This window comes from Aotus nancymaae, unplaced genomic scaffold (genome assembly GCF_030222135.1).
Source record: "Aotus nancymaae isolate 86718 unplaced genomic scaffold, 86718_ANA_hifiasm-v0.15.2.pri h1tg000016l, whole genome shotgun sequence".
Classification (NCBI taxonomy): Eukaryota; Metazoa; Chordata; class Mammalia; order Primates; family Aotidae; genus Aotus; species Aotus nancymaae.
The window spans coordinates 79,425,266-79,450,230 of NW_026988428.1; the positions used below are offsets into that span (position 1 = coordinate 79,425,266).

Genomic DNA, 24,965 nt, shown 5'->3' on the forward strand with positions numbered 1-24,965 from the left:
TGCACACTGTCCTTCCCTGCCAGTCCTTTTATCACTCCTGTCCAGCTGGACTTGGAAATGTAGACAACTGCATGTCTCACTTGTCACCATAGTTTTAACCGAATAGGGTGTGGAATGTATTGTTGGTTCTCAAAATTATAATACCTGACAAGCACTTTCAAATGATTTGCTCCAACTCCTTTCCTCACAGAATCTAGCATATCACCCTGGGCATTTGTGATATCAGAATTGAGGTGTGGACATGTGGGAGGAATAGGCTCCTAAATGGGGAAAATCTCTCCAGGTGATTTTGTTCCCCTTCCCCACCAGTGCCATGTCCTTATTAAGAAGTACTAACTCGAGCGCGGTGGCTCACACCTATAATCCCAACACTTTGGGAGGCTGAGGCAGGTGGATCACGAGGTCAAGAGATCGAGACCATCCTGGTCAACATGGTGAAACCCCGTCTCTACTAAAAATACAAAAAGCTGGGTATGGTGGTGCACGCCTGTAATCCCAGCTACTCAGGAGGCTGAGGCAGGAGAATTGCTTAAACCCAGGAGGTGGAGGTTGTGGTGAGCCATGATTGTGCCGTTGCACTCCAGCCTGGGTAACAAGTGAAACTCCATCTCAAAAAAAATAAAAGAAGTACTAACTCAGGACTCTTTATTCTTTTTTTTTTTGACATAATTCTAATTCTTAGTTGCATATACTTTAGGTGCCAGATCTTGGAAGCATTGTTGAATTTACATACAACAATGAACCTCATACATTGAATAAATTAATATATTATATGTAATTCACAATTTATATGTTGTATGTAATTGTAATTTCCAATTACATACAATATATGAATTTATTCAATGTATGAATTTACATATATACATTAATTATTACTAATACTAATTGATTAATTAGTACATATCATATTTTCCGTATGTTTCTATGCATTTAGCCTGTATCTGCAGTTAGCAGGAAGGAGAGTTTGATGAATAAAGTGTTATTCTGGTGAGTTTGGCTAAGAAGTGCATCTACTTCCTGTGCTCTTAAGAAGACTTTCCTCTCCCTAGGATGACTGTGCTCTCTGGTAAAGATAGCATCCAAGTGGGGACATCACCCAGCCAGCCAGCCAGGCCACCCAGTCATTGCTGGTGTCACAGTGAGACCCAGAACAAATGCACTGTGGGGTAAGAAGGGAGAACAGTACTGGGAAAGCAGGAATAGTTGAAAGCTGCATCTTTGCATTAGACGGATCTTGGCTGGAATCCTGACTCTACTATTTATTCTTGGACAGGTTCTTCTCTTTGCCTTCTGTTCCTTCTATATAAAATGCAGATAACTGACATCTACTTCACAGGGTTAGAATAGGGAAGAAATTAGATATATGTAAAATGATCATCTTGTTGCTTGTTCCAGATGAAGCCCTCCTTGCCAGCTACAATGTTGCCTTCTCCTTCTCCCTCCTCCTGCCCTGATGATGGTCTGTTATAAAGTGAAGTGACACATAGCACATGTGTTGAGTGAATAAAGTGGAACTCTAAAGACTTGGGTTTTAGTCTTTAAGATTTTGATAATTTATACCTACACCTTGGGTAAACACTTCTCTCTACTTCCATGTAAATGAGGGGATAGGACATAATGATTTTTACAACCCTTTACATCTATAATGATGTTTGATTTTAAGTTTGGTGTTTTCATGTTCAGTGAATACTATTCCCATGATGAATACATGTAATACAATATTTCTTTATGGTGGTATTGAAGTTGACATCTAATGTGCATTCCTTAAGCAGTTCTTTGAAGAAAGCATTCACCAGAAGTGGTTCATAATCTCATAAATCTTATTGAGCAGGTTTTAAAAATTGAATAATTTCCATGTTCTGTAAATACAGAGGTGTTCATTTTACTTTTTTTAGTGACCTCTTTCTGTTGCATGTATTTACCTAATATATTTACTAGTGACAGGGAAATGCTATCAGATTGCACTTTGTTCAGGAATCTAGCTCCATGAGCTGAGGACCTAGAGCTGGGTTTACTAGTTTTAGGAGACTCATTCCACACTGGAGCACCAGCAGACCAAGTTGCAAAGGTGGCTAGGATTGTCTCTGACATTTTGCATCATCTTATGTTCAATGAACAATTGGAAGTACTGTCTGTCTCCTGTATCCAGAGCTTCATATACTTTTCATCTCTTTCAATTGTTTACCCCTGAGTTGCTCTCTCTTAAATCTGGCATGTGAAGTACATACTTCATGGCTATCAAACATTCGAGGATAAGAGAATGAAATATCAGCACCAAAGTCACATTATTTTTCATTTTCTTGCATGAAGAGAATCCTAAAATCTTGATTCTGGGCAATAATCTGTTTTTCTTTTTTGCTGATTTTACACAAGAAGGATGGTAGAAAGAACATATCAACAATATACTGGTATATTTTTTGTATAGAGTGTTAATCATATCTTATTAGAAAAGCAATCTGTAAATCTGTCGACATTTTTTGGGGAGGAATTACATAATCTATAATTTGTGGTTTCTCTGTTTTGGGAGTTGTATATAACAGAAGTTCTGGAAATACTTATGACAACTGTATGCTTGTATGGTTTTTATTTTTATGCTACAATTCTCCAAAACTTCAGATACTATTGATAAAAATGTGTGTCTTATCTCTTGTGGGTTATTTTAGTATCTGGTGTTTTAGCTCATCTCTGCCTTAGTCCTACATGTGAGATTAATTAGTTGCTTTGGTGGATGAAACTGTGTTCTTGAACATTTTGTGACTTTTTTAGTTTAAAGGTTGCTGTACAATTTTATATTAAGTGTTTTACTGTACATATAATTATCTTAAGAGTTATTTTCAGGCCATTCTTGCGCAGTGTTGAACATCTTTCTGATACTCAAAAAATAATTGCTTAGATGTGTTCGTTAACAATTATTTTTTAAGTGCCTTTGAATAGCATGAAATATAAAAGGAAATATACTTTATGACTTTTAGATAGGAAACAGTCTTTAAACACTTGGATTCTTACTTAAATCATAATTTTTATGCATGTAAGTTTTACTAACAGAGTTTTTGATGTCTAGAGCAGTGCTCTTCCAGAATACTTAGCAGATTGCCGGCTGCTTCAAAATTAAGAAGATACTCTCCTTTCAGGTGGACCCTAGAGAGAAGCAAGTTAATTTTATTTATTTATTTATAAGTGCTTTCAGCTTTTTGAGATTTTTAAAATTTCCATTTTCGTTTTAAAAATATACCATTCTATTTTTTTATAATGTTAATAATTAGCTCATTAAAAAAGAAAACTAAAAAAAAGCCAGGTACACCCTATTTCCAACTCCATCTCCCCTTTCAGATTGTTCAAGATACACGCATGTTCATTGTATATCAGTAGACCTAGTTCTTTCCATGTTGTTATCAGAGGTCAACACCAAACTACCAAGTAGATATTTTTCCTTTAATTTAAATTCAGATTCCATTCCAGCAAAGCAACCCAACAAAACCTAATGTCTAGTTTTAGCTTCGGGGGAATTAGGTTCTTCAGGTAAGAGGTGAAAATAGAGAATAAATGGTGTTACTGTCTTTATTCAGAAAGTCATTATTTTCAGCAAAAAGGGGCCAAGGCAGAAAATCTAGATTGTAAAACTTGGAAAAAGGAGTGTCCACCCCATGGGACATTTATAAATTGATCACAGCCTTTTCTAGAGGTAATAATGTCATTAAGTTGTGATAATTCTCCAGAAACCCCAACAGCCCTGGATTAAGAACATCTAGAAGTTGTTCAGATGACACAAATTCCTGTTTTCTGTTGTTAAGACTTCCATGGTACCTTTCTGTGGCATCTGCCATCTTTTTTTGTTTGTTTGTTTGTTTGTTTTAAGCCTCCTTTCAAATCAGGAAATATACGTAAAATACAAGATTATTTCCTTCACCTATGCTCCTAGGCTCTTGTCTTGATAGCCAGTATTACCAAATCTGTCAGGTAGACTGCTGGCTAACTGAGATGTCTGCTGGAATTTCTGGAGGTGGAATAGCAAATGAGTTTGTCTGGCAAAGAGAGCATTTGAAGGTCCATGCAGTTTTGGCAAGAAAACACAAAGTCCCACACATAATTCAGGGAGGGGAGTTTTTTGTCACTGAAGAGGCCATCTTTGGATCTCAACTCCTTTTTTTTTTTTTTTTGAGACAGAGTTTCACTCTTGTTGCCCAGGCTGGAGTGCAATGGCATGATACTGGCTCACTGCAACCTCTGTCTCCCAGGTTCAAGAGATTCTACTGCTTCAGTCTCCCAAGTAGCTGGAATTACAGGCATGTACCACCACGCCAGGCTAATTTTTTTGTATTTTTAGTAGATATGGGGTTTTACCATGTTGGGCAGGCTGATCTCAAACTCATGATCTCGGGTAATCTACCTGCCTCGGCCTCCCAGAGTGCTGGGATTACAGGTGTGAACCACCACGGCCGACTGGATCTCAACCCTTAAAGAGAATTCAGGAACCATTGCTAAAATGAACCAGGCCAGGAGATTTTGGAGCACAGTCAATCTTCAGTAATGGCAGATTCAGGTTTCCTAGTTAAGTTCTTGAATTTCTTTTTCGCTTCTGTCCTTTATTCAGGAACCAGGCCAGGAGATTTTGGAGCACAGTTAATCTTCAGTAATGGCAGATTCAGGTTTCCTAGTTAAATTCCTGAATTTCTTTTTGGCTTCTGTCATTTCTTCGTTATCAAAGTACCAGACGGTATAGCACATCTGGTCTCGTACAAACAGCACCTTGTGTGGGTTCCTGAAATCTGACCAGAAGAGCAGGAGTATTTCAAAAATGGGCACCACATCTGCCATGAATGATTTCTCCTCTGAAAATAGCCATAGGATCCCACCATGTAGCCTGGCATCCCAATTGTTCAGATAGTAGATGCAGGTGATGCAGCAGCCATCACCATTGGGGTTGTCCACATGATGAATGTAACTTATTCCTTTTTTTTTTTTCTTTTTTGAGACGGAGTTTCACTCTTGTTGCGCAGACCGGAGTGCAATGGTGCAATATGGGCTCACTGCAACCTCTGCCTCCTAGATACAAGCGATTTTCTTGCCTTAGCCTCTTGAGTAGCTGGGATTACAGGCATGTGCTACCACAACTGGCTAATTTTATATATTTTTTTAGTAGGGACGGGTTTTCTCCATTTTGGTCAGGCTGGTCTTGAACTCCCAACCTCAGGTTATCCGCCTGTCTTGGCCTTCCAAAGTGCTGGGATTACAGGAGTGAGCCACTGCGCCTGGCCACCTGTTCCATTTTTAAGATAGTAAGGCACCATTGCCTTGGACCTCTCCTTGACATAGTATTTTCCCAGTGGCTCCTGCACTAGAGGACCAGCCTGTCAATGAGGGACAGGAGGAAGCTAATGGCCTCACAGCCCTCCCTGTTACTCCCAATCTACATGATCTGGTCACCCCACAGTTCACCCTTTGGAGACACTGCACACAGCCCAGCCAGCTGGTCCTCCCGCAGGGCGCCCTTGCAATGCAGCTGCTTAATGTGCTCCTGGATGCAGTTGCCCACCACTTTGCCCAGGAAGTTGTGCAGGTAGCAGAAACTGACCTCCTGCAAACAGGGTATGATGTACTCTAGGGCAGTTTTCACCAATTCCTGGCTCATGATGTTCCCAGGGACATTTCACCCACAGTGTAGAAGTCAGGGACCCCCAGCATGCACCCAGAGAGGCAATGATGTATGCGACGTGAAGCCAAGGCATGGGAAAATGTGGCCATAGTCCCAAGCCACTGTAGTCAGTACCAGGAACAGGGGAAAGTTGCCTATAACTCTTGGGAGAAGGGATCTGCATTCAGGGACCAGTAGGTGTGGTGCAGGTCTCTATAACCTAGTGCTGGACTTGCAAGTTAATCTTAAATAGAGAAAACTAAAATGCTATAGATGTAAGTTCCTGCTGGCATACAGGGACAGCATTGCAGAAGATAGGACCAGTTGTTAACCAGCCTGATTTGGATGCTATTTCAAACATGCAGTCTGACCCTTTCTCCTCCTCTCCACTCCTTGAATCCACACTCTGATGCACACAGGCCTTTCTCAGTGTGGCTGAGTTCTCTGAGTGCTGTCAGTGAGCACTCTACTGACGCAGCCTCACTTGTTTCTGAGCTGGGAACGACAGGCAGAGGTCAGGTTATGACCTCCACTTCTCCTCAGTGTGGCAGTAGTAGGAGCGATGCGGGAGACAAACAGGAGACAACTCTTCTGCTAGTTGTGCCACTATATTGATTAAGCATCTGCAATGTAATATATCCAGGGTTTCTAGCACACCCACTTTCACTACCCCTGAAAACCTCGTTATAAGTCAAAACATTTATTAATAGGTTTTTAATGTGACATCACTATGCTAGCCACTTCTCTGGTGTATGTGTTTTGTTAAATTTTGCATTCTGACTAATTTGCAGTCGTGGTGTTGGAATTCCATTTTCATTTGTCAGGCATCTTTGATAATACCCTACCAAATTATTATATTTCTGGTACATGACATGAATTGCTTTTTTTTAAAATAGAAAATTTCCAGTTTTCATGTTTGAATTTTTAACAACAAACATATATTACATGTGAATATGTAAGCAGAAAAAATAATAAAGGTTCTGGAGAATAAGGTCACAATGTTTGCAAAGATTTAACTGTAAGGACATTTACTGAAGTATTATTTATAATAGCAAAAAATCTGGAAGCTTAAGTATCCAATAGTAGGAAAATGATTGAATAAATTTTTTATGTCCATGTGATGGAAGATTATGCAGCCATTAAAAATTGCTCCATAAACCTATATTTATTAATATGGAAAGATGTCAAGGATATATTGAAGGGAAAAAAAGCAAGTTACAGAATGATATGTGCCATATATAATCACTTTTTTTAAGTTATAGAAGCCATAGAGTAGTTGATAGTCTAAAAAGCCTTCCTGTAAGAAAAATACCTGGATGCTAAACAAATTATAACAAACTTACCACATTAATTAATTAATTAATTTAGAGACAGAGTCTTGCTCTGTCACCCAGGATGGAGTAGAGTGGCCTGTTGATCTCAGCTCACTGCAACCTCTGCCTCCTGCGTTCAAGCGATTCTCCTGCTTCAGGCTCTGGAGTAGCTGGGATTACAGGCTCGCGCCACCACGCCCAGCTAATTTTTGTATTTTTAGTAGAGACAGTGTTTCACCATCAGGCTGGTCTCGAACTCCTGCCCTTGTGATCTGCCTGCCCCAGCCTCTCAAAGTATTGTGATTACAGGCGTGAGCCACTGTGCCCGGCCATATCAAATTATTTTTTAACTTTTATTTTTGAATAATTTTAAACTTACAGAAAAGTGGTAAAATTGGTACACAAAACACCAGTTTTATCACTCAGATTCCCCAGTTATAAAGTGCTATCCCAGTTACCTTTTTTGGCTTATTTCCTCTGTGATGTATATACATACATATATAAATTATGTATATTTACATATTTTTCTGAACCCTTTGGGAATAAGTTGCAGAACTGTTCACCTGTTACCCTTAAATACTTCAGTGTGTGTTTCCTAAAAACAAGGACAAGGACGCTCTTGTACCAAGTCACAGTACTGCATCAAAATCAGGAAATTAACATTGATACCATACTACTAGTAAATCTACAGATTGTTTAGATTTTGCAGATTGTCCCAGTAATGTTCTTTATTAGGTCTAGGATCAGTTGTTTCGTATCTCTTTAATATTCTTTAACCTAAAAATACTAAGAACAGTCCTCAGTCTTTCCTTGTCTTTGATGATTACAGCCTGTTGTTTTATAAAATATACCTCAACTTGGGTTTGTTTGGTATTTTCTCACAATTAAATTCAAGTTATACATTTGTGGCAGGCGTACCACAGAAATTTTGCCCTGTTTTTCTCAGTGCATTATTTCAGGAATCACAAGATGTTAATTTGTCCCATTATTGATGATGTTCCTTTTTTAACTTGGCAAAAATGGTTTCTGCCAAGTTTCTCCATTGTAAAATTAATAAGTATTTTGCATTTTAATAAGTAATTAATACAGATTATGAATGGAGATATTTTGAGACTATGTTAATATCCTTTTCCTCATTTAACTTTTATTCACTCTTTTGGCATCCATTGATAATTTTTCAGCTATTACTCTGATTTTCTAATTCTGTCATTTCTTTTATACTTATGAGTTGGCATTACCAAATCTGGGCACAGTATGGAACCCTACAAAGCCAGATGTGGTATTGAGGCCCTTCCTTCCCTCCCTTCCTCCTTCTCTCCTTGCCTCTCTCTCTCCTTCCCTTCCTTCTTCTTTCCTTCCTGTTTGTAAGAACTCATAGATTCTTATTTTACTCAATTGGTTGTAATCCTTTACCGTCATTATTTATTTTGATACTCAAATAGTCCCAGATTTGGCCAGTGGGAGTGTAAACTGCTCAGTGGGTTTACCTTGCCTGCTACCTATACAGATCCAGTTTCTCAAGACAGGGGAATTACAATAGAGAAAGAGTAATTCATGCAGAGCCAGCTATGTGGCAGACCGGAGTTTTTATTATTACTCAAGTCAGTCTCCAAGAGCATTCTGGGATCAGAGTTTTTTTTTTTTTGAGACGGAGTTTCGCTATTGTTACCCAGGCTGGAGTGCAATGGCGCGATCTCGGCTCACTGCAACCTCCGCCTCCTGGGTTTAAGCAATTCTCCTGCCGCAGCCTGTCAAGTAGCTGGGATTACAGGCATGCACCACCATGCCCAGCTAATTTTTGTGTTTTTAGTAGAGACAGGGTTTCACCATGTTGACCAGGATGGTCTCGATCTCTTCACCTCATGATCCACCCGCCTTGGCCTCCCAGAGTGCTGGGATTATAGGCATGAGCCACTGCGTCTGGCCTTGGGCTCAGAGTTTTTAAGGACAACTTGGTGAGTGGAGGAAGCCAGTGAGCCAGGAGTGCTGATTGGTTGGGTAGGAGAAGAAATCCTAGGGAATTGAAGCTGTCCTCTCCTGCTGAGTTAGTTTCTGGGTGGTGGCCACAAGATCAGCTGAGACAGTTTATCTATCTGGGTGGTGCCAGCTGATCCATCAAGTGCAGGATCTGCAAAATATCTCAGGCACTGATCTTAGGAGCAGTTTAGGGAGGGTCAGAATCTTGTAGCCTCCAGCTGCATGACCCCTAAGCCATAATTTCTAATCTTGCAGCTAGCTTGTTAGTTCTACAAAGGCAGTCTAGTGGCCAGGCAAGAAAGAGGTTTGTTTTGGGAAAGGGCTGTTATTGTCTTTGTTTTAAGCTATAAACTCCCTCCCAAAGTTAGTTCAGCCTATGTCCAGGAAGGAACAGGACAGCTTAAAGGTTAGAATCAAGATGGAGTCAGTCAGGTTAGATCTCTTTTACTGTCTCAGTCATAATTTTGCAAAGGGCGGTTTCAGGAGCTGCTTCAAACTGGCTCCTCTATCCTCTTTATGTTCCCATCATTCTTTGAGAATTTCCTTGCTTTCTTGTAATAGATGTTTCAAGTGTATTTTTGACTTTGTCTTCTCTAGCTTTGGAATCAGTCATTTCTCCAAGGAGCTCTTGCTCCTTTTATTGATGAATTGTATTTAGAAACCAAGATCTGGGTGCTAGGTATAACTCGTTGCTATTGGGGTGTTATTGTTTCTAGGCCCTCTTGACAGATAGATGTAGTAAATACATGAATGTACACATATACACAGCACACACATAGAAATACATTCATTTATATTTGTTTATCTGTATGTCAATCTATAAATCTGTCTATCTTAGAACTTACAACTTCACACTGATAACCTCTATTACACTCCAGCATTGCATGGTTTATTCTTACTTTCCCCTTCCATATTTATATCCCTTCTTCTTGTCAGTGAGAAATCTTGCTCCCATTATCCCATTATCTTCAGTATAGTCATCTTTTTGATCAATATTTACCTATTTGATCAATTGCTTTGTGTTTGACAATCTCTAGACCTTGTGGGTTGTCTTCCTGGCTGTACTCACCAAGTCTTCCCCAACCCCTAGAATTTCCAGTCCTCACTAGTAAGGGTGACCTTCACTTTCCCCAGAGCTGACTGCAAGTCCCCCTCACCTCGCCTCCACCCTGATGTGACAGCATGCAGGCCCAGAATTTCCCTGGGCCCCAGTGACATGGGAGCCAGGTTTCTCTCCACTTTAATGGCAGTGTGTGGCTGAGAAAATCCCTGCTCCCCCTTTTCTGTGGTAGAGAGCTCCCAAAGATAGAGCTCAGAATCATTTTTTTTAAATCAACAATAAGAGGCTATTTCATCTTAGTTAAAATAGCTTAAACTTTTGGAGTAAGTCAGCGTTTACCATCATTTTACATGTGCTTATTATTAATGGTGGATCTGAAGGAAAAATGATTGATTACCTTCCTAACCATTTGAATAATTACTTTTATATTTATTGGCAGAATTTGAGAAGGATTTGAGCTGTTAAAAGTAAAGCTCTCCTATCTAATCTTGAGGAGAAAAATGAAGCTTGGAGAGGTTCAGTAACTTTCCCAAGTAACACCACTAATCAGTTGCCGAGCAAGGACTGAAAAGTCCTGATTGAAACATGTGAACTCTACTGTAACACCATACACTTGTTTTCTTCCCATCCAGGGAGCTAATAGAGCAGTTTATGGATCATTTTTAGTATACTATACAAAATTAAGTAGCTTATGTTTCTGAATTACCTTAGAACTTTTCATTTTATGCAGCTTTTCTCCCCTAGAAGAATGAAAACCAGGTCCTAGGATTATAATGCCCATGTGTCAAGTGAATAGTTTGAACTAAAAGGGAGTTGACATCCCTTTACGTTCTGAGTTTTGACGACTCTGTTGCTCGAATCACTGCAGTGTATTTCCCTGAGAACACATTGTAACTACAGTGAGTGTGCACGTGCATGCATGTGTGTATATGTGCTGGGATACAGGCAGAAAATTTTGAGGAAACAGTTTTATTCCATGTGTGAAGACATGACTCCTCCTCTCTGTTCCATCACTGACCCACAATAAGATTTTAGGCAAGTCATTCATCTCGCCACATCTCACTTTTCTTTCTTTCTTTTTTTGTGTTTTTTTGAGATAGAGTTTTGCTCTTGTTGTCCAGGCTGGAGTGCAATGGCCGGATCTGAGCCCACTGCAGCCTCCGCCTCCCGGGTTCAAGTGATTCTCCTGCCTCAGCCTCCTGAGTAGCTGGGATTACAGGCATCTGCCACCACCCCCGGATAATTTTTTGTATTTTTTTAGTAGAGATGGGGTTTCACCAGGTTGGCCAGGCTGGTCTTGAATTCCTGACCTCAGGTGACCCACCTGCCTCGGCCTCCCAAAGTGCTGGGATTACAGGTGTGAGCCACCATGCCTGGCCCACATCTCACTTTTCACATGGGAAACGTGTAACTGCAAACTATCTCACAAGGGACAGTCAAATGGTAAAAGAGGTAACTGCAAACTGTCTCACAAGGGACAGTCAAATGGTGTATGGAGAACCCTGAGTAATTTTTGAAGGAAGAAGCTTTGAAAACCTAGGTGATTTCTCATCCTTTAGAGTAATTACTCCTCATGAAAAAATTTTTGGAAAGGGCATCTGTTGAACTTATTACTTCACTTGTAATTTTGTCTGCGTGTGTGGTCTAGCAGCAGTTATAATAACTCCATACCCCACTGTTGTCCTTTCCTATGAACATAGGGTAAAACCTACCCACTCGTTTGTCCATTGTGTGGCTCATTTATATTGAAAGGAAAGTGCCAGCTGAGTTTGTTAAAGGACATAATTTGAGATTAACTGGGTTACATTTCAGTCATCAAGCCGCTTTGATTAGCATATGTCATTCATCTAGTTTCCAAGGTGTCTATCATGGTACTGTAAACGTGCTCAAAACGACCTGAACACTAATAATGCTTCTTTGTGGTTTCTCTAGTTTGTGTTAGAGTGAAGCGGTCTATTTTTTCTTATATGTAAGGTCTGCAAATTCTAGTTGTGCTTTCGTAAGCATTAGGACAGTGCTTGCTTTTGTTTTTGTCTGTAAAAGTTATTTTTGGGTTTCTGGAAGTGTATAAGGAAAAATATGGGAAGCTAGTATTAAATGATTAAATGCCTACTGAATGCCTGGTTCTGTTCTAGCCACATGTATTATTTAATCGTCACAAAAATATGTGAACAAACTGAGCCTCCCTAAGTAATTAGGCTTAGAGAAATTGAATAATTCCTAAATGTTTACACAACTAGCGAGTAGCAAAAACTGTCGTATTTCAAGAGTCTGCACTATTCAAAGTAGCATGGGTTCTTAGCTTAAAAACAAACTTGTTTGTGATATATAGTAAACTTTTCCCCCTAGACTGTTTTTTCAGGGCCCAAAGAGGTTTTATTTTATCTTCTTTAAGGAACATAGATCATGATGTCCTCTGCTTTTGTAAGTCCCTCTGTAATCTGAGCCTGATAAGCACTGAGTAATAACAGTAAAGCCATCACTGCTACCACCAACTTTGAAAACAGGAACTGACATTCTATGAGCATGAACCATGTACTGGATATTGTTTTTATCAATTTGTGTATATTAACCTGTTTGATGCTCAAAATAACTCCATGAGGTGTGCATACTTCTATCATTTCTATTTTGTAAATGACAAACATGGGACACATGTTTAGAGTTAAGTAACTCAAATCAAACAATAAATTAGTAGTAGAGCTGAGGTGTGAATCCATGTGCCCAGGATAACCTGCATTACTGTCTACAATACCATACTTCTTCAGTAAATAATTCATGAGTTGGAAATGAATAAAACTAATTCTGATTAAGTTAAGCTGAAAGGAGATTTATTAGGAAGACATAAAGGCACTCATTGAATAAGTATGAAACCTTGCTTGGAAAAAAAGCAGGACCATGAGAGAATAAGGAGCAGAGATGTACACAGCCAGATTGTACCACAGGAAGAGTTTGGTCCCAGGGCCATTGCTGGTGCTGCTTCTACTGGCCAGCACAAGTACCACACTGTTGACTGGTGGCTGGCCCTTGGGACACTGGACTTTTGGATTTCCTGCTATTGCTGATGCCGCAATAGTGAAGAAAACATCTAACTATTCTTTCATCTTTGCCTCACTCTAAGATTCAAAGACCTGGGTAGAAGCAGTCACTTGATAGAGCCAGGTCACGTTAAAAAAAGACCAGATTTGGGTCTGGGTTCAGTGGCTCACCCCTATAGTCCCAGCACTTTGGGAGGCCAAGGCGGACAGATCATGAGGTCAAGAGATTGAGACCATCCTGGCCAACCTGGTGAAACCCCGTCTCTACTAAAAACACAAAAATTAGCTGGGCATGGTGGCGCATACCTGTAGTCCCAGCTACTTGGGAGGCTGAGGCAGGAGAATCACTTGAACCTGAAAGGCGGAGGTTGCAGTGAACCAAGATTATGCCACTGCATTCCAGCCTGGTGACAAAGTGAGATTCTGTCTCAAAAAAAAAAAAAAAGACCAGATTTGGTGTAACTTTTGATTTAATTGTTCTAGTATATTTTGGGCACGTAACAGCAAGAAATGACAACTTCCCACCTGTTGAACCATAAGGATTAAGATGTTTTCTTAGAAAACCTTTCTTCTGTTACGTAGTAAAATAGATCAGTAAAATGATTTTAGAAATTGGCAGTTAAAGAATGAGAAAGCATTGGTTGCATATTTGTAAATCCAGTTATGCTCTAAGTGACCACTTTTGGCTCATTTTATTTGGATCGTGGATTAAAGAGCATAGCTTCCAAATGACTGAGTCATAAAATACCTCTGGTTTTCCCGGTTAATTTTAACTATACTTCAAGAAATTCACTGGGCATCAGAAGGTAGTACTCTAGAAAAAGGATGGTGGTTTTTTTTGTTCACAAATATGGTTGCAATCAGTGTTTTAAGAATTTTACAGGCCAAAGTTCACTTTAACAACTGCTGTAATAAAATGCTTTCAAGCCTTGTCTGATGGCTCTCTGATTGTAAGCACTAATCCATACAACAGAATTTTGGTTCAGTACAAGGAAGTGTGGGCCAGGCCATGAAATAGGATTTAACTTTTAGAACATAACACTTAATGGAAATTCATTTTACTAGAATTCTGAACTTAATATAATTAAACTTTTTGAGTGCTTATAACGTCAGGCAGTATGCAGAGTACTTTGTATATCTCTTTCTTAATCCTACTAACTCTGTAAAGTAAATATTATTGATACTTTAAGGATGGAACTCATACGGAGAGAAATAAACTTGCCTAAGGTCCCACAGGAAATGATGGAGTTGGGTTTTAAATCTGCATTTGTCTGACTCTAAATCCTGCTTTTAATGGCAACACTGTATTGTGGAAGAAAATCATTAATTAAATCACAAGTTAACTTGGATTAGCATTCTTGGATTTTTAGATCAGGAGATTTCCTTGTCACTTGTTCTTACAGAACAAGCTTCTTTTTTTAGATTCGGTAACTCAAGAAATGTCATTCCATCCAATTCATTCTCTGAGTTAAAAGAATATAAATTTTTATCGCTACATAGTCTATTACTATTTCTAACATTCTTATGCAGGTTGTCATATTGGAGGCAGGCTTAAGTAGGATGATTTTCTCCCAGGTTAGGTAGATGGGCAGGTAAGGTAGGTGGTGTGGCATCTCAGATCATCCCTAGTACTCAGAACTGCACGTTACTAAGGATGTGTGAAAATCGTCTGTTCTTTATTGAAGAAGCTTCTGTGGGTACCATCTCTCAGTGATAACAAACTTTCTAAACTTACTGAGCATCTTGGAATAGAATATTTGCTTTCGTTTCTCTTCATTTTTCAGTTCTGAGCTGGAAGTTAAGTTCATGTTTTCTAGGATTGAGAAGGCAAGTTTTATTTGGTTGTTATAGCTCTTGTGGTTTTAACTGAGTTTGCTAACTGAGGCTAATTATGCATCTTTTTAATGGACTTTAGTAAACCTATGCATTATAGAACTCTCATTTTAGCTTTAAGAAATGCTTACCCCAACCCTTATTGTGAATGTTTCCCTCCTGCTTGGTTTGTGCTCATAAAACTACTTCCGGCTGGGCGCAGTGGCTCACACCTGTAATCCCAGCACTTTGGGAGGCTTAGGCGGGTGGATCATGAGGTCAAGAGATGGAGACCATCCTGGCCAACATAATGAAACCCCGTCTCTAACTAAAATACAACAATTAGCTGGGCATGGTGGCACGTGCCTATAGTCCCAGCTACTCAGGAGGCTGAGGCAGGAGAATTGCTTGAAGCCGGGAGGCGGAGGTTGCAGTGAGCCGAGATTGCACCACTGCACTCCAGCCTGGTGCCTGGTGAAAGAATGAGACTCTGTCTCAAAAAACAAAATAAAACAAAACAAAACCCAAAAAACGACTTCCTAACGAAAGATACTCAAATACAAAGGAAAGAAAAAGCCTTTGTCCTGATACCATAGCAGTAGCCTGAGTTTAAGAAATGAGAGTGGCCAGCCTGATATAGGGTAAAAGCCAAAATTCACTGGTGTCATTGACAAAAGACTTTTTTAAAGATTTAATACCCATGATTTTGGTCTAGTTTGCTTACTAAAATCCTGTTACCTTTCATATAAATTGTTACCTTGATTATGAAATACGAAATAAATCTGGGTACAATGTGGAACCCTCCAAAGCCAGATGTGGTACTGGGGTCATGGGGCCAGGTGATATTAGATTCAAAGCAGCATCTCTGAGCTTCCCTAAAGATGGCTTTGTGTACATGTGTCCAACACTACCTGGCCAGGCCCAGCACTTTTTAGTCAGATGTATAGATACACTCTGGCAGGTAGTGGGGCAAGCTGTCATGTCTTTGTTGTCCTTAACATAACCTTCAAGAAAGATGTACTTTATTATGTTTCAAACAAAGAACCTATTACTTATGAATGGAAGAATTAATAAGAACCTAAGATTTTTTTTTATTACTTTGCAAAGTGGTACACCACTGTACGTATGGTAGCTATATTTGTTTTTTGTTGGAAGCAACCATCATATGGACAAGACAGAAATTATTTATAATTTGCATGTCATTATCATGATATTTAAAAAGCTCTATGTCTCTGGACCTCAGGCCAGGGCTTAGAAACAGTTTCATGGTAGCGAACTAAGCATTCCTTGTAACAGGATGTGAACTGCAACAGAATGCTCCAGGCAATGTTAAATTGGGGTGATTTTTAGAAAGTGACAAATGTTTTATGTTTCCTAAATGTGAAATGGGTTCTACCAGCTCTAAACGGCTGCCAAGTTATGTTATCACTTGCCTGCTTTGTAACTGCCTCAATTATTTTCTTCCCCAGCCCTGTATGATGAGATTTGTCAGTTTCGCAAGGCCTGTGGGGAGGCTCATCTTAAAACTATATTAGCAACAGGAGAACTTGGATCTCTTACTAATGTCTACAAAGCCAGTATGATAGCAATGATGGCAGGTAAGTGTTTTATATTCATACGATGTTTTCTATTGAATTGATGTTTTTAGGAGAAATTAATTATGTGAAAGCATTTAGCTATTAAACATGTTAACCACTTGGAATTTTTTTGTGGGAGGAATCAGATAACTTTGTAAAAACACGTTCAATGTGAAGTGGTCAAAGACGCCTGGCTTTCTTCCACATTTTTTTTTTTTTTGTGGAGGCATTTCATTGCTGCACTATGCTTATAAGGCAGTAGATGGCTCTCTTGTTAGTGAATTGCCTTCTGTTTTATTCTTTGATTATTCACTCATCAACATATGTTAGACAGAAATTTCTTTAACTTGACTTCTCTCTGAATTTAAGTTTTTCATTTATCTTGGAGATATGTATCCATATTATCTGAGGCAGCCTCAGCCTTTGTGTTAATTTTTTAAAATTTAGTGCAGTATCATTGTTTTTTATACTTTCAAATATGAGTTGACTTATTCTTTATCTCTGTGAACAGCAGGTCTTTCCATTTAGACATTTAAGCTTGCAGCCTAGGAGTCATGCTTGGTTCTTTCTTTTTCTCACCTTTATATAAATCAGTGAAGAAGTCTTGAGAGTTCTCTCCAGACCTCTTTGCTGTGTCTGACACATCTTCCCTCCGTTCTGAGTGCTGCTTTCTTAGGCCACCATCCTCCTCCAGAAGAATTACTTCAACTGTTCTCCCGTCTTCTTGACTTTTGTTCCCCTCCAATCTGTTCTCCACACTGTTGCCACATTTTTTTTTTAATGCTAATTTTACTATGGTACTGCTTGCTTAAAATGTCTTCAGTGGTTTCCCTTCATCTTCAAGATAAAGTGTAAATTTCTTGATTCTTATTTTTAAAAGGTCCTTCCTAAGACCCTGGCTGTGCCTCTGTCATCTCATTTTCCCTTCACACCATGTTCTCCAGCCGTGTAGAATTACTTGCAGTTCTCTGCAAATGGTGCCATCCAACTCTTTTGAGTCTTTGTATGTTCTGTGCCTCTTTCCTAGAATGCTTTTTGCCCACATAACTCAACATCTCTAGGTTCAGTTCAGATACCACCTTTTTCGGGAATTATTTCCCCTGATACTGCATCTTCCCCTACTGCTTGGCTTATTATCTCCTCTGTGTGTCCCTGCAGCATTCAATTAAAAGCCCTATCATATAACTTATCACATGACATTGTGATTGAGTGTTGAATTTCTTTTTTTTTTTTAAATATATATTTTATTGCACTTTAGGTTCTGGGATAAATGTGCAGAACATGCAGGATTGTTGCATAGGTACATACATGGCAATGTGGTTTGCTGCCTCCATCCCCCCCATCACCTATATCTGGTATTTCTCCCCATGTTATACCTCCCCAACCTCCCTACCCCCTGCTGTTCCTCCCCTTTTCCCCCGCAACAGACACTAGTGTGTGATGCTCCACTCCCTGTGTCCATGTGTTCTCATTGCTCAATACCCATCTATGAGTGAGAACATGGAGTGTTTGGTTTTCTGTTCTTGTGTCAGTTTGCTGAGAATGATGGTTTCCAGATTCATCCATGACCCTACAAAGGACACAAACTCATTGTTTTTTATGGCTACATAGTATTCCATGGTGTATATGTGCCACATTTTCCTTGCCCAATCTATCATCGATGGGCATTTGGGTTGGTTCCAGGTCTTTGCTATTGTAAACAGTGCTGCAATGAACATACATTTGCATGTGTATTTATAATAATCCTTTGGATATTTACCCAATAATGAGATTTCTGGGTCAAATGGAATTTCTATTTCTAGGTCCTTGAGGAATCACCACACTGTCTTACACAATGGTTGAACTAATTTACACTCCCACCAACAGTGTAAAAGTGTTCCTGTTTCTCCACATCCTCTCCCGCATCTGTTGTCTCCAGATTTTTTTAATGATCGCCATTCTAACTGGCGAGAGATGGTATCTTAATGTGGTTTTGATTTGCATTTCTCTAATGACCAGTAATGATGAGCATTTTTTCATATGTTTCTTGGCCTCATAAATGTCGTCTTTTGAAAAGTGTCTGTTCATATCCTTCACCCACTTTTGAATGGGGTTGTTTTTTTCTTGTAAATCTGTTTTAGTTCTTTGTAGATTCTGGATATTAGCCCTTTGTCACATGTGTAGATTGCAAAAATTTTTTTCCCATTCTGTTGGTTGCCAGTTCACACTAATGATGGTTTCTTTTGCTCTGAAGAAGCTCTGGAGTTTAATTAGATCTCATTTGTCTTTGTTGCCAATGCTTTTGGTGTTTTAGTTATGAAGTCTTTACCTGTGCCTATGTCCTAAATGGTTTTGCCTAGGTTTTCTTCTAGGGTTTTTATGTTGTTAGGTCTTATGTTTAAGTCTTTGATCCATCTGGAGTTAATTTGAGTGTAAGGTGTCAGGAAGGGGTCCAGTTTCTGCTTTCTGCACATGGCTAGCCAGTTTTCCCAACACTGTTTATTAAACAGGGAATCCTTTCCCCATTGCTTGTTTTTGTCAGGTTTGTCAAAGATTAGGTGGTTGTAGGTGTGTGGCATTGCCATCGAGGCCTCTGTTCTGTTCCATTGGTCTATATCTGTTTTGGTACTAGTACCATGCTGTTTTGATACTGTAGCCCTGTAGTATAGTTTGAAGTCAGGTAACATGATGCCTCCAGCTTTGTTCTTTTTGCTTAGGATTGTCTTGGCTATGCAGGATCTCTTTTGGTTCCATATGAAGTTTAAGGTGGTTTTTTCCAGTTCTGTGAAGAAGGTCATAGGTAGCTTGATGGGGATAGCGTTGAATCTATAAATTACTTTGGACAGTATGGCCATTTTCACGATATTGATTCTTCCTAACCATGAGCATGGAATGTTTTTCCATCTGTTTGTGTCCTCTCTTATTTCCTTGAGGAGTGGTTTGTACTTCTCCTTGAAGAGGTCCTTTACATCCTTTGTTAGTTGTATTCCTAGGTATTTTATTCTCTTTGTAGCAATTGTGAATGGCAGTTTGTTCTTGATTTGGGTCTCTTTAAGTTTGTTATTGGTGTATAGGAATGCTTGTGATTTCTGCACATTAATTTTGTATCTTGAGACTTTGCTGAAGTTGCTTATAAGTTTCAGGAGATTTTGGACTGAGATGATGATTGATCTTCTAAATATATAATCATGTCATCTGCAAATAGAGACAATTTGACTTCCTCCTTTCCTAATTGAATACACTTTATTTCGTTTTCTTGCTTGATTGCTCTGACTAGAACTTCCAATACTATATTGAATAGGAGTGGTGAGAGAGGGCATCCTTGTCTAGTGCCAGATTTCAAAGGGAGTGCTTCCAGTTTTTGCCCATTCAGTATGATATTGGCTATAGGTTTGTCGTAAATAGCTTTTATGATTTTGAGATACGTTCCATCGATACCTAGTTTATTCAGAATTTTTAGCATAAAGGGCTGTTGAATTTTGTCAAAGGCCTTCTCTGCATCAATTGAGATAATCATGTGTTTTTTGTCTCTGGTTCTGTTTATGTGGTGGATTACATTTATAGACTTGCGTTTGTTGAACCAGCCTTGCATCCCTGGGATGAAGCCTACTTGATTGTGATGGATAAGCTTTTTGATGTGCTGTTGCAATGGGTTTGCCAGTATTTTATTGAAGATTTTTACATCTATGTTCATCATGGATATTGGCCTGAAGTTTTCTTTTCTTGTTGAATCTCTGCCAGGTTTTGGTATCAGGATGATGTTGTTCTTATAAAATGATTTGGGAAGGATTCTCTCTTTTTGTATTGTTTGGAATAATTTCAGAGGGAGTGGTATCAGCTCCTCTTTGTATGTCTGTTAGAATTCGGCTGTAAACCCATCTGGACCTGGGCTTTTTTTGGTTGATAGGCTATTAATTGCTGCCTCAACTTCAGCCCTTGTTATTGGTCTGTTCAAGGTTTCGACTTCTTCCTGGTTTAGGCTTGGGAGGTTGCAAGTGTCCAGGAGTTTATCCATTTCTTTCTTCCAGGTTTACTGTTTTCGTGTACAGAGTTGTTTATAGTAATCTCTGATGGTAGTTTGTATTTCTGTGGAATCGGTGGTGATATCCCCGTTGTTGTTTTTTGAGTGTTGAATTTCTAAGTGTCCTTCTAGGCTTCCTATATTTGGATGGGGATACCTGGTTTCTCCGGTCTTGAATCTGGGCTGGCCATTGCAGTCACCCTACGCATTGCACACTCTTGTGTACTTTTTGAGTGCTTTGGCAGGCCTAGTAGATCATTCCTTGGAACTCTTCTGAAAATCAGCCTGCTAGTCATCAATGGTGCTGTTGCTTTGGTCACAGCTGCTGTATCTAGAAAATATCTGCACTTGTTGTCCAAGAGCAAAATCTCAGAAAAACCTAAAGATGACAAGGAATGGAACACATTGAACAATTGTTCATCAGTGATGTTGGCATTTCAAAGGTTCAGAATAGAAGACTCACTATGCGTCTTAGGAACCTGGGAAAAGCCCCTTGGAGGCTACTTCATGTACAGGTAGCACCCCTTTCATGTTCCTTGTCAGCACAAGTGATTGTTAGCCCATGTGACAAAGTAAAAGTTTGGAAACGAATATCATCAGCCACATATCGTACATGGTTTGTGGTAGCCACACTGTTGGTTGTGCACATGAGCCTGAGATACTCCTCAGGGTCACATTGGAGCCAATCTTGTGATATCTGTTACCCAGCTGTTATCCTGGTCACAATGAAAGTGTATTCATTCTGGGAGGTCAGCCAACCCTGTCCTACCCACAGCACCTAGTACTCATGATAGGAATGTGGTATTAGGTCATCATGCTTTGGAAGCTCTGTCCCACCCTCTACCCATCCTGTCCACAGAAAAAAATGTGATTATAAACATGTCCCTTTATCTTTACCTGTCTTCTTGTTTCTCTGTTCATGTTGTTTATCCACTTCATTTCTTCATTTAAGCAGTGTTTATTGAACACTTACTGTGAGTAATAAAACTGTATTCATGGTGTGCTTTACTAGGTACATTGATATAATATTCCTTAGTGTTCACATCAGTCCTGGAGTTGAAGAAATCTAAGATTGTGTGACTTGCTTAAGGTCACAAAGCCAGTAAATAACCTCTGTGTCACTTTATGAACACCCAGGTCCTCTGGCTCCAGCTTTATTGCTTTTTCACTTGTAACACAGCTATTTCCCAAGGCTCATACTAGTTTTATCATGAATGAAAGACACAATCTTTGTGAGGTTATAATATATGAAAGCATGTAGCATACTTCTTGGCTCATAGTTTATACTTCCTACTCTGTTAAGAAGGTATATAATAATATTGAGGTATTCTTTGGTGAACTTTATACATTTTAAAATATTTTTATATTCTTGTTCCAATTTCATATGTAACTTGCACAAAATAATCCCCCAAAAAGTAATTTAAAAATTTCTGACTAAATTCAGTATTCTACTTCTGTGGTGTTGTAAAATTTGAGGCAGATTTGCATTCAGTAAAATTCAGATGCTGTGTAGACAGTGTGATGGGTTTGGCAGTTTGCAAACACCTGTAACCACTCCTTTCTTCAAGACATAGAACATTTCTATCCTCCTAGAAATATTTTTCGTGTCCTTTTACAGTAACCTCCACTTAGCTCATCTGCTATCTCAGCTGTAACCACTTTTCTACTTTTATCATCATAATTAGCTTTGCCAGTATTGGAACATTATCTAATCACATAGTGTGTACTCTTTTGTGCTTTGTTTTTGGTTTGTTTTTGCCCTCACTAAAAATAGTACATGGGAGATCTTAAGGAGTTTGCCTAGAAGTATTTCATTGCATAAGTATACTTAGTCGCTAAAATTATTGGCATAATGTTGTTTATAATATGTTCTTCTATTCTGGTGTCTGTGGGATCTGTAGTTATATCTCTTTCTTTATTCCTGATATTGGTCATTTTTGTTTCCTTTCCTGTTGTTGTTTTTTTTTGTCTTTCCTCTTCCTCTGCTTGTTCATTCTAGGGCTTTGCCAATTATTAATCTTTTCAAAGAGCCAATTTTTTGTTTTGTTGCTTTTTTATTACTTTTCAGTTAAAGGTATTTTCTAATTTCCCTTGTGATTTCTTTTGTTATTTAAAGTGTTATTTATAGTGAGATATTTACTTTCCAAATATTTTGTGCTTTATGGATATCCTATTGTTGCTTTATAATTTAAGATTCTGTTATCCTCAGAGAATATCCGTTGTAAGAATCTTTTGTCTTTTGGCATTAATAGTTATTTTATAGCTCATTTTATGGTTATATTTAGTTATATGCTTCAAGTGCACACTTAAAAGAATGTGTATTTCAGATGCTAGAGCAAATGACAGATCAAATTGGTTCATAATGTTTTTCAGATCCAGTTTTGTTTTCTTTTTGGTCTACTGGTTCTATTTATTACTGGGAGAGTGTTAAAGTCTCCAAACATGATTGTGGATTTGTCTGGTTATCCCTTTGGTCTGTCAGTTTTTTCATCATGTATTTTGGAGCTCTCTTGTTAAGTATATACACTTTTAGGATTGTTATGTTTACCTATTGTAGGAGCACATTTGTCATTAGGAAATGTTTCCTTTTATCTCTGATACTAGTCCTTGTCTGAATGTCTACTGAATGATATTCATCTGACCACACCAGCTTTCTTGTGTTTAATACTTGCATGGTATATATTTTTTCATCCTTTTATTTTCAACCCATCTGTGGCTATATATTTAAAATTTATCTCTTGTAGGCATTTCTTTTCTAATCTATTGTGACAGTTTCTACTTTTTCAAATGTTTTATTCATTTATGTTTCATATAATTATTGATATGGTAGGAGTTAAGTCTGTCATCTCGCAAACTTTTTCCCATTTGTTTGAATCTATTTTTGGTTCCTCTTTTCTTGCCACCTTTTGAGTTCATCAGCTATTTTTATAACATTTTGTATCTTCTGTTGGCTTTTTATCTATAAACTCTTTGTAAAAAAATTTTAAGTGGTTGCTCTAACAGTGTGCATTCTTAATTTATCACAATCTACTTTGAATTAATGTTAAACTATACATGTCACAAATGTAAGAACCTTACAACAGTTTTATATTCTCATTAGTTCTTTGAGTTAATACTCTTCTATTCTATAAATATCATAAACCTCTTATTACAATGAAGTGACTTTTTAAACAATCATTTGTCTTTTAAGGACATTAACAAAGAAAAAAACTAGGATAAGCTAGGGTTTTATGTTTTCCCATAAATGTATCACTTCAGTCTTTATTTCTTCCTATAAATATGGGTTTCCATCTTATATAATTTAGTCTGGGAAATTTCCACAGGTATTTTTTTGCAGTACAGTTCTGTTGGTGATGAGTTCTTTCAGGTTTTATTCATCTGAAAATGTTGTTATTTCAACCCCGTTTTAAGGATAGTTTGCTGACTATAGATTTCTGGGTTAGGAATTTTCTTATTTCAGCCTTTAAATAAATCATTCAATTTCGTGGAATTCCATTTCTTCTTGTTTTCTTGTATATAACATCTTATCTTACTCTGGCTATGGTCAATCAATATTTTCCTTTTGTCTTTTTTGTTTTCCCAGTAATTTGACCATGATCTACCTAACTATGGTTTTCTTTGTATTTATCCTGAAACTTTTGTTTTTATCCTGAACTTTTCTGAGCTGCTTGGATTAGGAGATTGATGTTTTCTATCAATTTAGGACATTTTCAAAACCATATTTTTGAACACATCTTCTACCCCATTCTATTGGTCTTTCCTTCTCGGACCCCAAGTACATGAGTGTTAGAGTACTTGATATTGCCCTATAGGTTACTGAGGTCCTGTTTGTTTTATTTTTAATCTGTTTTCTCCTCTGTTCTCCTGATTGGTTACATGGATCTTTATTCAAGTTTGTCACAGGATCCTTAGGATGTCACTTTGCCAGTCAGAAACCTCCACGCACTTCTGCCTGAATTTTGCTTCTGGCTGCTGGGCTTCTTCCACCCATTCAGCCTGGCAGGCTCCACCTGGCTTACACTACTGGTCTGGATCTGACACCTGCCCAAGCAAGCCAGGCACGGAGTGGCAAGGGGTATGTGAGCGAGCGCATGCAAGGTCCAGCCACTGCGCACAGCAAGGCACACCAGCTGCGGCAGGGCAGGCAGCTCCAGGTGCAGGCTCCATGCGAGGCTGTGGCTAGACCAGAAATATGCAGCTTCCTCTGCGGACACCGGTGTCTGGACAAGGGGAACACAATGGTGCCCAAAAACTTGGAGATACCGGGAAGCACAGAGCCCCAAAGAGGGTTGTACAGATGTCACAGCTCTAGCTTGGGGAGCCCCAAAGTCTGGGCTCCCAGAAGGGCCACAGCTCCTTCTTCCTTTTTATTACCTATAATGTGGCTTGTCAGGGCATGTTTCAGCACTCTTTGTGTTACAGCTCTTTTAGTCCCGCCATTCGGCGGGTTCTGAGTTCTTGTCCTGTGTCCAGGAAGAATGAAGTACGTGGACAACTGGAGGGTGAGCAAGGCACATAGGAGCTTCATTAAGCAACAGAACAGCTCTCAGGAGACCTAA

The 24,965-nt window shown here is 38.8% G+C and overlaps 1 protein-coding gene and 1 pseudogene across 2 annotated transcripts in view; one reads left to right on the plus strand and one right to left on the minus strand.

Moving 5' to 3' along the window:
- The window catches only part of DERA (deoxyribose-phosphate aldolase), a 464,384-nt gene that overhangs the window by 52,274 nt on the left and 387,145 nt on the right, over positions 1-24,965 (plus strand). For both annotated transcript variants that reach the window (XM_012447615.2, XM_064377711.1), the window contains exon 6: positions 16,299-16,427. In XM_012447615.2, coding sequence (XP_012303038.2) covers positions 16,299-16,427 — 129 coding nt within the window. The remainder of the gene's footprint in view (positions 1-16,298; positions 16,428-24,965) is intronic.
- LOC105707917 (prolyl hydroxylase EGLN3-like) lies at positions 4,621-5,647 on the minus strand (annotated as a pseudogene).